We start from the raw sequence: 15,724 nt of genomic DNA on the forward strand, positions 1-15,724 counted from the left end.
CTGCAATTAATCAACTACCAACCAATGACTGATCCTCTTGTAATTGGACTTAGATGATGCATAGACTGGCTGTTGTAACAGTATTTCCATAACACATGCAGGTGAATAGAAGGGCTTAATAACTTGTTCCTGGTTGGGCAACGAGCCTGTTGGCTAACAAGAAAAGCAACGACAAGATTTTTACATGGTAGCAGTTACGCGAACACTGAGGCAAAGGCTCCTCTGCCTAGACCTAGCTTTGACCACATTTGCACATTTCTGTGATTTTTTGCTGAAAGGCCGATCGTTTCATCAACCTGATGCACAATTTCCACTTTACCGCTTGCATAGGCTGTACCTACCTGTTTCGCAAAGGAAACTCTGCTATTGAACCTGAATGCTTTCTCAAGAGCCTTCCTGTGCTGGCAATTTTTCTACCCATCAATACCAATTGATTTCACATATAGCAAATACATTCCATTACAGATGCCATTTAAAGGTCGACTTACTTTTAAATTATACCCCCTCATAAGGTCAGTGGGGCATTGATAATCAGGCATGGGTTAACCTTTCCGGAGCACCTGTCCTCATCGGGTCAGGCCGGCAATTACTATGAATACTTCCAATGGCATCGTTGTATGGGTTTTTGAGATATCAAAAAGGGCTTTTTGCGATGAATCTACATGTATAATTTAGTGTTTTTTTAAGTATACGGATATTTGACGCCAAATGAAATACAGTTGGCGAATTTACCCCCATCCCCAAAGGTGGAAATAGTATTGAGTACTTAAATATTATAGAAGCCCAAACTAAAATAACTTAAGATCTAGGTATCATTTTTGCTTTGTACGGCTTAAGCCGAATAAGATTACTGCATTGTTAATTGCGTTAAATGCAAGCTTTGCACAAGGGTATCGATCTCATTGTTGTTTCTAAAACATACAATGCGTCTTTGGGGGAATGTCACTCCTTATCTATAAAGATAAAAGAAAAAACCCACGTGCCGTCCTCTTGAAAAGGACGAAAATAATTTAAACAAGACAAAAGCGAATGTCCCATTTATAATTGAATAGAATCATTTGAAGGCATTTTTGGCAACTGACAATTCGACAAATGCTCGGAGAATTACATGTAGTTGCTAACTGCACTGTCCAGTGTTACATTTCAGAAATTTTGTGTTTAGTATATCACTTTAAAAACAGGACAGTTAATTTTTTTAGTTCTGTTTCCAAAAAGTACACTTTACTTTTTTCATTAATCAATTGCCAGCATTAATCGTAACATGCATGAACCAAATAATAGTTTTAATTGAAAATTCTAGCTTAATGAACTACCAAATATTTACAGTCACCACAATTGTATGCTTAATAAATAATGTTAATAAAGTAAGTATGTAGATATTGTTAAATTTATAGACATGTCAAATTTAAATATCATTTATTTATAGTAATCCCTAACTTTTAATCAAGAATATTATATATTCTAATGAATATAAATAATGTTTAAGTAAAGTTCACAAAAATGTCGCGTTTTTCGCTGGATACATTTTTCAGATCCAGTGGTTGAGAAAGTGTCGCTGCATTATCATACAAAGTTTTAATGTAAAGTCAATAACACAATTTTCCGCAGCTCATTCGCCCAGGTTTCTGCGGCGTGATAGTCCTTGGCTCGGAACACGTACTCGCGATCCTTCCCTTCGATATGTAGACTGGACCAGCCTGGAATGGAAATAAGATATAATTCCCACTGATGACCGTTTTTATTTGGTTGTTTTATTAAGCTGATAAAGTTGTAAGATGGCATAGCATGTAGCCCGCTGTATGTTTTCAATCACTTTTGAAATCATGTGCTTCGTGTCGAACGTAGCTTTTGCATCGACCTGTGCTTCCCTCTGTTAGAGAAAACACGTACTAAATATGGTCGAAAACATATGGAATGAAGATGTAAAACTCGATTATTATATGAAAATGATTAGGAAACACTGTTTATAATCTTGCAAGTTGGTGTCATACATACTTACCTTTTGACTGAGAAAATCCGACTTTTTCAATGAGATTTATTGCAATTGATTTGGATTCTTTAGAAATGCCGGTGTCGTCTGCCTTTTCTGACCACACCAGTTGTGGCCAGCCGCCATTTTGTGAAGAGATCACTCGGACGAAGCGTTTGTGTCGTATACCTTTAGGATTCACCTTAGTGAAAAACATCCCTGGTGAATAACAAAAGATGAAAATGCATAAATTATAAAATTGTAAAAGGACTTGAGTAAAAATTTTTTCTACTACGTTCAACGATTTAGTCAGATAATTAAGCTTATCATTCGACAAAAATGTTTTTTATTACTCTTACTGAGTAAGAAATCCCTGTTAATGTAAATTATAGGTCATGTTTAAAAAAGACTACTATTTCTTTCAATTATGTCCAATGAAATTTAATATAACAATTGCCTTGGCAGGGGCATACTTAAATAAGGAGGCATTGACCGTGACACCTACCTGTACGTAATATTTCTGATATGTCAGGCGGAGCATGTGTCGCGTTACTATACTGGTGGATACCATTGCCGTTGGATGCGTTAGCTGTAGCCGAACTCTGGGACAGAATCTCCACATTACATAAGGCAATAGTTCTTTGTGGGTCACTTGTGACCAAAGACAGCAAATATTCAAAGTTCGAAACAATTACTCTGGCTTCTTTTTCACTAAGGAGGTCGCTAGAGTAGTCCAGAGCTAGGTCTATCTTTTCCCTTTTCTTATCATAAAGAATCCGAAGCCTCGTCTCGTGCGTAAGAATAAGTGTGCGCGCATCTTTCATATAAGCTTGCTTTTCCCGGCTCTCACTCTTGTCAGAGTACTTCTCAAACAAATCCTCCTTGAAGGACGACGCTTCGAGGATGATTTCATGGCGAGTCAAGTAAGGGCGGTCTTCTGGCGCAACCAAATTTCTGATATTTTCAAATGGGTACAGGCTGTTCTGGATGCACTGTAGGATGCTTTTGGCATTTCTACATATGTAGCTGGCGATGGTTTCATGCGCATCATCGGGGAAGGAAGCGGGCAATGGAATGAAATTGACGCAGTCGGTGACAGTGCGCAAGAGGCCGGGGACGTGCATGCGCAGATCAACTGGGTTTGAGACAACGACGGTATCTGCACTGCATAACTTGTGAAGAACCAATTGATGCACACTAGCTAAAACCTGAAAAACGGTGACTTTCTCTCTTTTGCAAAATTCGCTGAGTTTTTTCACAATTTCTACTGACAAAGGCCGTTCAAGCGTAGAATACTCGCCTGAGATCTTTTCGAGCGGAGTTGATTCCTTTGATAACCGTACGTCTGACATTTTATCTGGAAGAATGCCGGACCAGAATTCCTGGAGCTCCTTCATTTTGGTCGTTGTCAATACCTTCCCTATTTCCTCTGCAATATTCGGAACATCTGCATTCTTGTAAGCTTTCATGGATATACCGCTAGTTTTGGCTGCTACAACAGACATAAGATCCTGAAATATGAGGGGCACTGAAGTCATATCGAGGGCGCTGTGGTGAAAAACAAACCTCAAATAGCTTCTCGGTTCGGTAAGAACGAAGGCCACTCGCCATGGAGCCTCTCTGATGAGATCGAATGGCGAGCGAGTGAATGAATTCAGCGAGGGTGTCACTTTAGTTTCAGACCCCTCTAGTGTGAGGAAATCCACAGGAGCATCCTCAGGCAGGAAAGATATTTTTACCTCGTCTATTCCATCGCCCGTACCAGGAGTCCTGGGAACAAAGACTGCTCTTAGCATTGGGTTGCGGCGTGCAACTTCATTCAAAACTTCTTGCCAGAACCCGGATGTTCCAGGGTTTTCTGGGAGTACCAGTGTCATGACCACGTGGGCGCTGAGATCGGATGGATTTGCCCGGTTTCTTTTGTACGAGGAGTACTGCATGAATGATGGTGTCAGCAGAGGCCCTGTGGGTGAGGAATTGGCAGACACGGAAATTGGTAAATGAGCAAGTGCTTCTTTCGTTCCCTGTGGCTTGGGCTTGGTTTCCTGTTTAGCAAAATCGCCAGGGAGTCTCTCGTCTATGAAACTAGCAAGTGCGGCCGCGGTGACATCCTCACTTAGTAACACCACAACTGGTATTGTGACCTTCAGCTCCTGGTTCACCCTGTTGATCAGAGACATGGCAATCATGGAATCAATCCCCATGTCTGAGATCGAGGCATCGGCGTGGACGGCTAAAACGTCCATGCCAAACAGAGAGGCAACAACACTGCGGGAGTATTCGACCAGTTTTAGGTAGCGCTGCTCCGCACTCAGCGACTTCAGTTCTCCTAACGTCACGGTGCACTGACCCTGGTCTGAGTGTGCCTTGTTTTCAGTGGAAGCCGCGCCGCTGTGCAGCTGCATTATGGTGGTGTACCGAGCTCGAATTGGGGAGTTTTCTGCTCTCTGTAACTCCTGCACCATCTTATTCCAGTCGAAATTGCCATAGAGAACTTGAGTCTCGTTCTTCAATAGCGCGTGGTGGAGACACTTCACAATCTCAGGTACCGTAAGAGAAGCGTGTCCCATTACCTTAAGAATTCTCTCTGCAGCCTCGTCGCCTTTCAGAAGACCAATCTCTAGAGCGCCCCAGTTTATAACTTGCGCTACCATATTCTGCTGTCGTCTGTAGAAAGCAAGGGCGTCCATAAACGAGTTGCCGGCTCCGTAATTTGTTTGACCTCCATTTCCCATCAGTGACGTCACGGAAGAATGCATGACAAAATAGTCGAGACTGTACTCTCTCGAAATAAGGTGAAGATTCCATGTGCCAATGATCTTGGGGTTAGTTGCTTTCTCAAACTTTTCTTGATCAAGATTCAACAAGATGCCATTTTCTAGAACAGCCGCCCCGTGGAATATACCTTTAAGGGGAACGCCGGGCAACGTCTGATCCAATGATCCGAAAGCTTTCTTCAAAGAGGAGAAATCCATGACGTCAGCCTGAACGCAAATGAACCGCACGCGGTGCTCGTTTTCCAGACGCTTTATGCTGGCAATTTGTTCACTGTTCGGGGCCCGACGTGACATAGACACGATATAACCTGCTCCGTTCGCTGCCACATATTTGCTGATTTCCCACCCAAGGCCAGTTAGACCACCGATAATGAGGTAGCTTGCGTCCCGTCTGAATAAATCATTAGGGCCGGCATACACAACTCTGGACATTGCTTTCTTGTGGAAACGCACAATATCCACAACGTCATCAGGGCTGTGGTCGTGTTGGTTTTCAATTCTTGCCAGCATGGTGCTGCCGAAATCTATGCGCTTGTGTAGATCTACAGCTTCAAGCTTCATTTCATTCACCGTGATATTTAGGTTAAGCTGGGGCTTTGATTTTAGTTTCTTGAACCAGCGTCGGAGTGGCGGGATGGTAGCCCGAAGGCTCGGTGGGTTGAACGTGTCACGGAGGAGACAGGTGTGTATCTGGGTATTCGGTAGGTGACCTGCAAGTGCATTAATGATAGGACCAGAGACCCATTCCTCCACCACAATCAGGGACTGGGGATTCTGCCAGGAACCAGCCAGACATTTCACATCCAGTAATCTCAGCTCTTCCAGAAGGACAAGGGTTCTATGTTCCAGTTTCTCGCGGTTTTGAAGATCTTTTCTGGGGATGATCTCAGCCGCCAGGTTCTTGTAGCCTGCGAATGTTTTAAACAGCTTGCTCAAAGCAGAAGTTTCATGTGTGTGGACAATACCAATCGTCCCAAGTTTTGCAGAAACCAAATCGAGAACTTTCCTGACTAAGATAAGCTGAGCAAGCGATGTCTTGGCAAATTGCGGAAGATCTTTAGTGCGGAACACGCAGTCCTCTGGAACCTTAAGTATGGACGCTGCTTTTGTGGGATAACATGTCAGCACCGTCTCTCCTACTCGGAAACTGGATTTGGGGCCAGTTTTTAAAACCTGTCCCTCCACGCTTAAAGTGAGGACATCATGCCCCGGTGCCTCAGCAGTTGGCCAGTAGGAGTAACTTGACTTTAAGTCGGAAACGGTTACTGGGAACAGCAACGGCTGATGGAGATATACAAGATTGGTCGATACCAACAGGTGCCCTTTCCCTGCGTTGAGATCACTGGAGTCACTTTGATATTGCAGGTGGACATCTTTTAGTTTCCTACTGTGGCAAGACACGAGCTTCACTTTACTATCTTCCTCGGATATATTTTCCCTGTATTGAATGTAATTGAGGTTTTCAGTCACTGGCATGATTTCATTGAGGTAGAAAGATCCTGCTGCGACCACAGTTTCGGGAAACTGCTTGACAAATGCTTCTATGTTCTTCAAGGCATTGGATACCGCTACCAGACTCTCTCTGCCTTCTTGCACGTCGACAAGACTGACTGCGTCATACGTATACTCTCTGAGGAGACTCCGCACCATCCCCCACATCTGAGATCCGACTGGACTCAACGTGGCATTGGATGATTGGCTTACACACTGGCAATTTCTGGTTAGAACCACAATGGGCACTTTGCAACCGGCTCCGTGAAGCAATTTGATGAGCTGCCTAAATCCAGAACATGCTATTTGACAAGCGTCGTTGACTTCTTCAGCTGTTGGGAAGATTCCTACGTCCGCTATTCCCCAGGCAAAGACCACTCCACGTAATCGTGCTAACTCACTGAATGTATTACTTAGGAGATCTTGCAGTCCGTTTTCATCGCGCACCTTGCCTTTGAAGGCACTACGAGGAATGCGACATATTGGACCTTCTAGTCTCTCTGCAATATGTTCTGCGACTTTGCAGGGATCGGTAAGTACTAACCAAGAGTCACCCCGTAGTCCCAGATCCGCGTCACCAGATGGCGCTACTGCAGAAGCCGCAGGCATCTTATTCCACTGAAGCTGATAAACAAAAGCTTCCTCAACCCGCTTGCTCTCTGAAATGAACTTTGTGACGTAGTTATGGGTCTCCACTACCACCTCTCCATCTTGCGTCAACAACATGGCGTTGAAGTGAGCTATCTCGTGTGGTTTATCATGCATCAGTCTGCAGTAAGCGTACAGCTTCCTCTGAGGCGGGCGCCTGACGGTCAAACTACCAATACCCACGGGAATAGACGGGTCCGTCGCCTCGTTACCTACGTAAAATATTCCTGGGTTCTGAAAAAGACCATCGAGAATGGCGGGATGGATGGTGGTACTGTACATCTGTTGGCACACAACGTCTGGGAGCTCAATCGAGGAGAGACACTCGACCTTGTTTCTAGATGCTCCAGTGATGACTTTCATACTTGGCCCGTACATGAACCCCAGCTTCTCCAGTGCCCCGTATATGACCTCTTCCGTAAGGTGTTCCGTGCACCTGCTCTTTATTTCCTCTATATCCACTGCCTTGACGCTGTGGATGTCCTCCGTGTAAATGACGCTACCTCGGGCGTGAACTCTTTTGTCTGATTTGATGGTGAAATCATTTGAGCAGTGCTCCTGACCTAGGTCGTCTGCAGAGCCGAAATCAACTTCCAGTTTAGCACCCTTCCCGGGAGACAAGATCACAGGACGAACAAAGTCAACGTGAACCAAGAAGTTTTGCACGGGTTTTTTGGTCGAGGCAACTGCAGCCGTCAACGCAATTTCTGCATAGAAGGCGCCCGGTGCGACCACCTTTCCTCCCATATAATGGTCATATATGAACGGTGTCAAATTATTGTCAATGACTGCGGCATATTTAATGCCGGCACTTGGCAACCTCTTTACAAAGGGATGGGCAAAATGGGAATCACTGTCAATTCCAGCGCGTTTGAGTTTAGAGGACTCTGGTTCAAAATAGTTCCAAATCCTTTTGAATTGATACTTTGGAGCATCAACTATAGCAACGTTTTTCATGGAAACGACGTTTTTCCACAGTGGATTGAGTCCCAATGTGTAGATTTTTGCCACTGCTTCACTTAGGCAGCTCAGCTCGCTACCTTTTTTCATAGACGGTATCACGGGTACGTCGCTTCTGTCTCGCATGTGAGCGCGCAGCACTGGGTGTGGTCCTATTTCAATAACGATGTTGTCATGATCGTCCGTAATAGCAGCGTCTACAGCTTTTTTGAACTGAACAGGCTGACGCACGTTTCTTCCCCAGTACTCGGCTGTGACAAAATCTTGGTCTGACGCCAACTCTCCAGTCACTGTGGAGAATATAGGCACGTCTGGCGTTTTGCCTTTTAATTCCGATAAAGCAGCTTCTACTTTAGACTTGATATCTTGCATATGGTGACTGTGGTAGGCGCACTCAGTTGGCAGGTCTTGGACATACACACCATTAAAACGGATCGTGTCCCGGAGGGTCACTTTCAGATCTTCTATGGCGTCTGCGTCCCCTGAGACAACGCACGATGTCGGGCTGTTAAATACTGCGATGTTGAGTCTACCCGAGTATTTTTCTGTAAGGACTTTCTCCAACCAGACCGTTTTGTAATTCATCACAATACACATCCTTCCCCCTTTGGCTTCTGACAGAAACTTGGTGCGATAATAGATGGTTGTAACAGCATCTGGGAGGGAGAGAGCACCGGCCACGTGGGCGGCTGCCACCTCTCCCACAGACTGCCCAAGAACTGAAGACGGCGTTATACCCCAATGACGCCACAGCGCTGCTAGGGCCACCTGGCAAGTGAAAATGGCAAGCGGGGCCACGTCAGCAGACGACAAGTCTTGATTCTCTTTAAATATCTCTAGTATTGACCAGTCGGTCAGGGGCTGCAGTAGATTGTCAATTTCCTGGACTTTATCTCTGAAGACGCCTTCTTCCCTTATCAAACCCCTACACATGCCTTGCCACTCCATTCCCATGCCACAGAAGACAAAAATGGCGTTTTTGGGCGCCAGACCCACTACTGGCTGTTCTGGCAAATTGGATACATCCGATTCCAGTTTGCGAATGCATTCCTCGATAGATGTCGCTGTGGTTGCAAGTCGGTAATTGTAATGAGTTCTCCTACAAGTTGATGTGCGCGCAATATCTCTCAAACTGTATTCCTTATTTGAAACCTTTTCCATGAGGTTTTTAGTAATCTGTTCAAGGGACCACTGATTTTGAGCTGAAATTGCAATGATTTCTGGGGATTTTTCAAATGCCTCTGTGGCCTCATCTGTCATATCAATGGACACATTCTCACTGCCCAAATCCTGACATGTCTCATGACAATTTCTCTCTTGTGTGGCGTTTTCGGTCATCTCACTGTCAGTTTCTTCTTGTTCAATACTCATAACTGGTTTTTGGATGGCTTCTCTACTAAACTGCATGACCACGGCGTGTGCATTGGTTCCTCCAAAACTAAATGAGTTGACACAGGCAAGACGGGGCTTTCCCTCGGGCGGTGTCCAGTTCATAACCTCTGTAGGCACTCGCAGTCTGAGCTCGGGAAAATTAATCTTCGGGTTGGCCGGCCGGCCCTTGAAGTGCAAGGAAGGGACGATCTTCTCGTGTTTCATCATGAGGAGCACTTTAATGAGACCCGCTACACCTGCCGCCGATTCAAGATGGCCGATGTTGGTTTTCACTGAGCCTATATAACACTCGGATGCTCCCCTCGCCTTTCTGTCCAGAAAGCTGCCAATGGCGTTGCACTCCACGGGGTCGCCAGCTTGGGTCCCTGTCCCTATTTACGGGACAAGAAATAGCAATGATGATGTTATATGCAAAGCATGTGTATAAAACTCCATTAAATATCAGTTAACATTAATCATGTTCATATAACATTTAAACACAAAACCAGTAATTATAATTGTGCTCATATTGCAGTAATACTTTGTACATCATTTCTTCTATTTATTATTACATACATATTATATTCTATTAAGGCTTGTTAATTTATGAAATTCGTGTAAAATATATGTATATATTTACCATGAGCCTCCACATACTGGATATCATCTGAGTTGACGTGGTACTTTGCAAACACTTCCTTGAGCAGTGCAGCTTGTTGAGAGCCTGACGGAGCCGTGATAGGGTGAGCCGTGCGGCCATCTTGGTTGACGCCTGTACCAATGATGGCCCATATTTTGTCTCCATCTTTTAACGCCTAGCGAATTCGACATGAAACATTATCAGATTAAAATAACATCATCAAAATGGGAAGTCGGACAATAGTTTTTCCTCCGTGTGAGGGTTCCTTGGATGTTTAAAGTAAATAAACCCTATGCAAAACAAAAACTCTGTTTGCATTTCTCCAAAAGATGACTTATGATCATCAGTTTGTTTTACGTATATACAGCATTGGTCAAAAAGGTTGTCCCACCCCCATTTCCATGTACTTTTATTTACAAATGATCACCTCGCAGCTGTGAACTGTTAGAAATAGTGCTTTTTATCACGGATACCGTGTCTAACATGATTAATGGTTAAAAAAATACAAAATAGTGGTGAAAATATACATATTTTATACCATTTAGTAACATTTATAAGAGGTACCCCCTCAAATCGACTGTTTCACTGTTACTTCTACAGATGTAAAGAAATGTCTATAAAATTGAAAAGGTGCCATCAAATGTCACCAAATTCACACACAATTAGCATTAGGGTGTGCTTATTAAAGATCACGTGCCTAACAGCGTGTGCCTCTACCGCGTACTGCAATTATCTCCTGTAGACGGCGCGACAAGCCTTCAACACGGGTAACAATTCTGTTATGTGGGATATTGTCCCATTCATCCTAAAGAGCGTGGCGGAATTGGTCAAGATTATTTAGGAATTGGTTCTCCTCTGCAATGCACATTCTAATTTATGCCACAGGTGCTCAGTAGGATTAATATCAGGACTCAAAGACGGTTGTCCCATCCTCAGAGCCCTGTGTTTCTGCAACAAATCGTTTGCCAGACGAGAGCTGTGAGCAAGTGCGTCGTCACAATGAAACCAGTAGTATCCCTGAAGTCACCTCTTGCAAATGGAGTGAGATTTCTGTTGAGAATGTTACATCAAAATGCCCCTGTTACGTTTTGTTCCAAAAGGAACAATGTACTAATACTATGGGCTTGGGATGTTCTCCAAATGCGGATTGATCTAACACCTCAGGCGATATTATCCTGCACACACCCTTCCAAGAGGCATTTTTTAACATGTCTATGGACCCTCTTTGACCATCGATGGGATACAAGAAATAATTTGATTCTGCATCAAAATCAACTTCCTTCCAGTGATGGATGGTCAGGTTCAGGTGCCTGTGGGATCACTGAACGTAGCATTCTCAGCTGATATCTCATTCCATCTTCAAGAACTGACTTTGGGGCTAACTTCAGGCTTTATCATGACTGCACACTTGCTCACACCTCTCGCCTGGCAACTGTTTGTTGAAGAAACATAATGGTCTAAGGATGGAACCACCATCTTTGAGCCCTGATATCAAACTTACTAATCAACTGTGACATGTATTGGAGTGTGCAATGCAAAGGAGAACCAACCCCATAAAAACGTGGATCAACTCCCCCAACTTGTTTAAGAAGAATGGGACAATATCCCACATAACAGAATTGTAACCCGTGTTGAAGGCTTGTCGCGCCGTCTACAGGAAATAATTGCAGTACGCGGTAGCCGCACACGCTGTTAGGCATGTGATCTTTAATGAGCACACCCTAATGCTAATTGTGTGTGAATCTGGTGACATTTGATGGCGTCTTTTTAATTTTATAGTCATTTCTTTACATCTTTAGAAGTCATAGTGAAACAGTCGATTTGAGGGGGTACCCCTTATAAAATTTACTAAATGGTATAAAATATGTATATTTTCACCACTATTTTGTATTTTTTAAACCATTAATCATGTTAGACACGGTATACGTAATAAAAAAACACTATTTCTAACAATTAACAGCTGTTAGGTGATCATTTGTAAATAAAAGTACATGGAAATGGGGGTGGGACAACCGTTTTGACCAATGCTGTAAATGTGCCAGAACATTTCGTGTTTTATTAGCTTTCAATTAGACACATCCTACATGTAAAGGTACACAAATGTACACAGTGCAGCATTTTACCGATATGAAAAATTTGTTAGACAGATGAATACCACTATTACCTCCAATATTAGCGCAAAACAAATCATTCAGATTAAAGTTGCTATGTTACTACAAATATGTATCTCTCTTTGACTAAATATAAAACATGTATAGCAGTAGTCACTCACGTCTTTAAGCCTTTTCAGCACCACTATGCCACACCCCTCACCACGTGCGTATCCATCCGCCGCGGATGAGAAGGCTTGGGACTGTCCTGTTGGCGACACCATCCGGGCTTTACTGAGAGGCACGTGCATCGTGGGCATCATGATAGCGTTCACACCGCCACAGAGCGCCATGTTGCACTCACCTGGGAGATTTGACAATAACAAATTGTTGAAATATGTCGTTTAAGACAATAGATCGCAAATATGGATATTTCGTTTGCATATCCGTTACATATTGTACACACATGAGTCTCCTCTAGACAAAAACATACGAGATGATTCAAAGATGTTCTTTAAATATGATCAACACCTAAAAAAATAATCGTATTGGCAGTTGACGGACGTGTGGGTTTCATTGATTATCCAGAAAAAATTTAAGTTGAAATTACCAAAAATATGTTGAAACTGTCTACCATTCATTTTGTCAACTTTTTCTGTTTGTTACACAATACAATTACAATCAAAATTTCATTTTTATTACAAAGCCAACGGAACGAGGACCTCAATATTTAACTTCTGTTAGCTAACCATTTTGAGGGGGGGGGGGGAGGGGCGTAGGGGGTCCGAAAAATTATAAAAGCAACAAACCATTCTTCAGTGCCTGGCAGCCAAGATGCGTGGCCACCATGGCCGACGAGCACGCGGTATCCACGGACATACAGGGACCGAGAAGGTTGAACACGTAGGACACCCTGGCGGCAGTAATGCTGTTTGAGGCTCCGGTTAGGCTGTAGTTGTTCATGGAGGACACGTCCGTCTCAAACATGTCCGCAAAGTCGTTATTCATGACGCCTGTAAAGGTAGGAATGTAATAGCCAGCTGAAACTTTTTTATGTTTTTCAATGAAGCGTGTGTTTGATTTCCCTTAATCGTTCCTTTTCATGTAAAGATAACTTTTAGCTTAAAGTATATATCATTACATATAGGACTTTTTCAAGATAGGTAATAAACAAGCTTAGCGGATTTTTAAGTTTACAGAATGCAAGGAGAGATACAACAAACTAGCTTTCTATAACATTTTTATGACGCCACGTTCTATTTTTTCTTTCACTTCGAACCAATAGTCAGCTCAAGCTCATGCACTTGATAATGATTTATTGTATTGCTGGTTCATTCGGCTTTCAAATGCGGTATACCCACGTACAAAGCCGTATCATTCTGATTCGATGTAGAAGTGTATATAAAGCGTGACAACCAGATACAACGATGATATTAATGTATCTATGAGGGTCATTACAGTAGAACAAATAAACACACGAGACCTCATCAACTGCTACATGATTTAACTGTTGCGCGATAAGATGTGTACGTCATCATATAGTAGGGCTACACTATCCATTGTAGATAACGGATTTCCGAGATACACGTAAAATTATAAGATTATGTACTTATGCCAGTCCCTAACCACCGAGCGAAATTACACAGGCATACACCCTACTTTAGTATTTGTTTAAAAAATGATCTAGAATAATGAAAAAACAATTGAATCAACTGGAAGTTGTCATCCACTGCTTACCAACATACACCCCGGTCCGGCTTCCCTGTATATCCGGGGTCGGTATCCCAGCGTTCTCCAGCGCCATGTAACAACAGTCCAGTACAAACCGCTGCTGGGGGTCCATCCTCGCCGCCTCCAGGTCGTTGACCCCAAACAGCCGGTTATCCCACTCTATGTGACTCCTGAGGGAATAGTGGATTTTGATGTGAAATTACGCTTTAATACGGTAGATTTGTTAGGTCGATGATACAGCGATAAACGTTATTTGACGTGCAAAAAAAGCAGACTTCTGTGAACAACACGTTTGGGGAGACCGGGGCTAGTTGGACCCCGGGGTAAGTTGCCCCCCTCCCACCCATCAAGTCTTTTTAATATTGTTACTTTAAGACGCTAAATTGTTTCATTTGGACTCACTGCCGACGCTTTCTTAGCACTATTGGATACGGTCATTTTACAAAATGATGTGGTCAATTCTTTTATCCCATAGTTACTTTGTCATAAATTGATGGGGGTCCAACTTACTCCGGGGTCCAACTAGCCCGTCTCCCCTATTAAAAGCACATCTAACTTCTATCGTTCATTATTTCTATTTAGTGATTGTTTTTTTCTTACCCACCACGTCTGTTCTGGGTATCATTTCCCCATTTCACTTTGCTTTTTGGTCTTATATACATATATTTCTAGCAAAAGTATCCTACATGTGTTCTCTGCCTTTCAACAGCACTAGCTTATTGTTTGATCTAAATGGTGCATCTTCAACCTGCAGTCCTGCCTTTCATACAATTGATTACATTTTATATAATACATCATGAAAGGTGAGAAAATTTAGATTTACTACAAACATTAGCTATTAACACAGTTATTTTTATTATCTTTATTTATTTATTTATTTGCGAAAACATTTTATGTGTGATTTCAAAGCACTCTGCAGTAAGGACGATGTGATATGAAATGGAACTTTGCGCACTACACCAAAAGTGAAAGCTTATGTTTACTACGACCGCTCGCTGTATCAGGTTAAATGAAACGCGAGATGTATCAGGTTTTGTATCTAATCTAATAATTTGTGTTCCTTATTGTGCGCCAAACGAGCATTTGATCCGTTTTAGCTTCGATGGCCATAGTCAAATATGTATTATGAATTTGACAAAAGGAAGAAAGAAATGAAGGAGTTAGATTTTGTGGTGCTTTCAAATAACAGCTACTGATGAGAATGAGCGATGTTACAAATTTCCAAATGAAAAAAACTTATCGATAAGGAAAGTGAAAGTGAAAATAAAAGTGGACTGCGAGGCAGGGAGAGGAGGTTGGCGCACACATTCTTCAAATATCGTACTTGTTTCAAACTTTAACCGTGTACAAGTTTTCTATAAGTTAAGTTTGTGCCCTAACAAAACGATATTCTTAAAAGCACTCTTTTTAAAAACGCTTTGCTTTCCTTGAACAAAGAAAATAGTACCCATTGACGTGTTCATGGTGTATTTCTACGTCTTTTTACTACAACTTATAACTACGACACTTGCTCATAAATGTATTAGAATTTTTAACGAGACTGCGTAGCTGATCTTCCTAAAACTGCTTCTTGCATCAAGTGAGAATGGGGAAGAAGATCAAAATTTCACCTACCCTTTAACAAAGCCAGCCCGAGTGACGTAGGTTTTGCCAGGGGCATCTGGGTCAGATGAGAAGAAAGCGTCATTATTCCATCTTTCTTTTGGTATATCAATCACGTGGTTCTCTCCATTTTCAAGAACTTTCCAGAATTCATCAATGTCGTCTGCTCCGGGAAAGCGGCAGCCGACGCCGACGATGGCGATAGCGTCATCGCCTAACATCATAAACTACTGGATGATGAAAAATAATAAAACTAAATAAAAGAGTCAGAATATCTAAAATATTTGAAAAAGAGTCAGAGATGCAAAAAATGAAAATGTAAGCGGAACAAACGAAACCATTTAATTATGAGTACTGGAAAAAAACATCTAATTATATTTAGAAAAATATCTGAGATGTTCAAACAAACAAGTTTACAAAATATTAAGAATTCTTTTGAGTATTC

The 15,724-nt window shown here is 42.5% G+C and overlaps 1 protein-coding gene across 1 annotated transcript; it reads right to left on the bottom strand.

Moving 5' to 3' along the window:
• Positions 1-1,006: 1,006 nt before the first annotated feature.
• LOC106170123 (uncharacterized) lies at positions 1,007-15,504 on the bottom strand. The gene is made up of 8 exons (XM_024074211.2): positions 15,292-15,504; positions 13,684-13,847; positions 12,756-12,959; positions 12,129-12,310; positions 9,857-10,031; positions 2,475-9,608; positions 2,000-2,188; positions 1,007-1,697 (listed from the first exon to the last, which is right to left on the bottom strand). Exons 1-8 carry the CDS (start codon positions 15,501-15,503, stop codon positions 1,576-1,578), a joined length of 8,382 nt encoding a protein of 2,793 aa, XP_023929979.2. The 5' UTR covers position 15,504; the 3' UTR covers positions 1,007-1,575.
• Between the last annotated feature and the right edge of the window lie 220 nt (positions 15,505-15,724).

Source organism: Lingula anatina, chromosome 2, assembly GCF_051362555.1.
Source record: "Lingula anatina isolate TDL-2025a chromosome 2, LinAna3.0, whole genome shotgun sequence".
NCBI classification, from domain to species: domain Eukaryota; kingdom Metazoa; phylum Brachiopoda; class Lingulata; order Lingulida; family Lingulidae; genus Lingula; species Lingula anatina.

Bases quoted from the DNA above. Each gene is read 5' to 3' on its own strand.
- LOC106170123 (XM_024074211.2), bottom strand. From the start codon at position 15,503: ATGATGTTAGGCGATGACGCTATCGCCATCGTCGGCGTCGGCTGCCGC. The intron at 10,032-12,128 runs GTGAGTGACTAC...CGAATTCGCTAG, and splicing joins TGCTGAAAAGGCTTAAAGAC to GCGTTAAAAGATGGAGACAA. The intron at 1,698-1,999 runs GTAAGTATGTAT...TTTCCATTCCAG, and splicing joins CGGATTTTCTCAGTCAAAAG to GCTGGTCCAGTCTACATATC.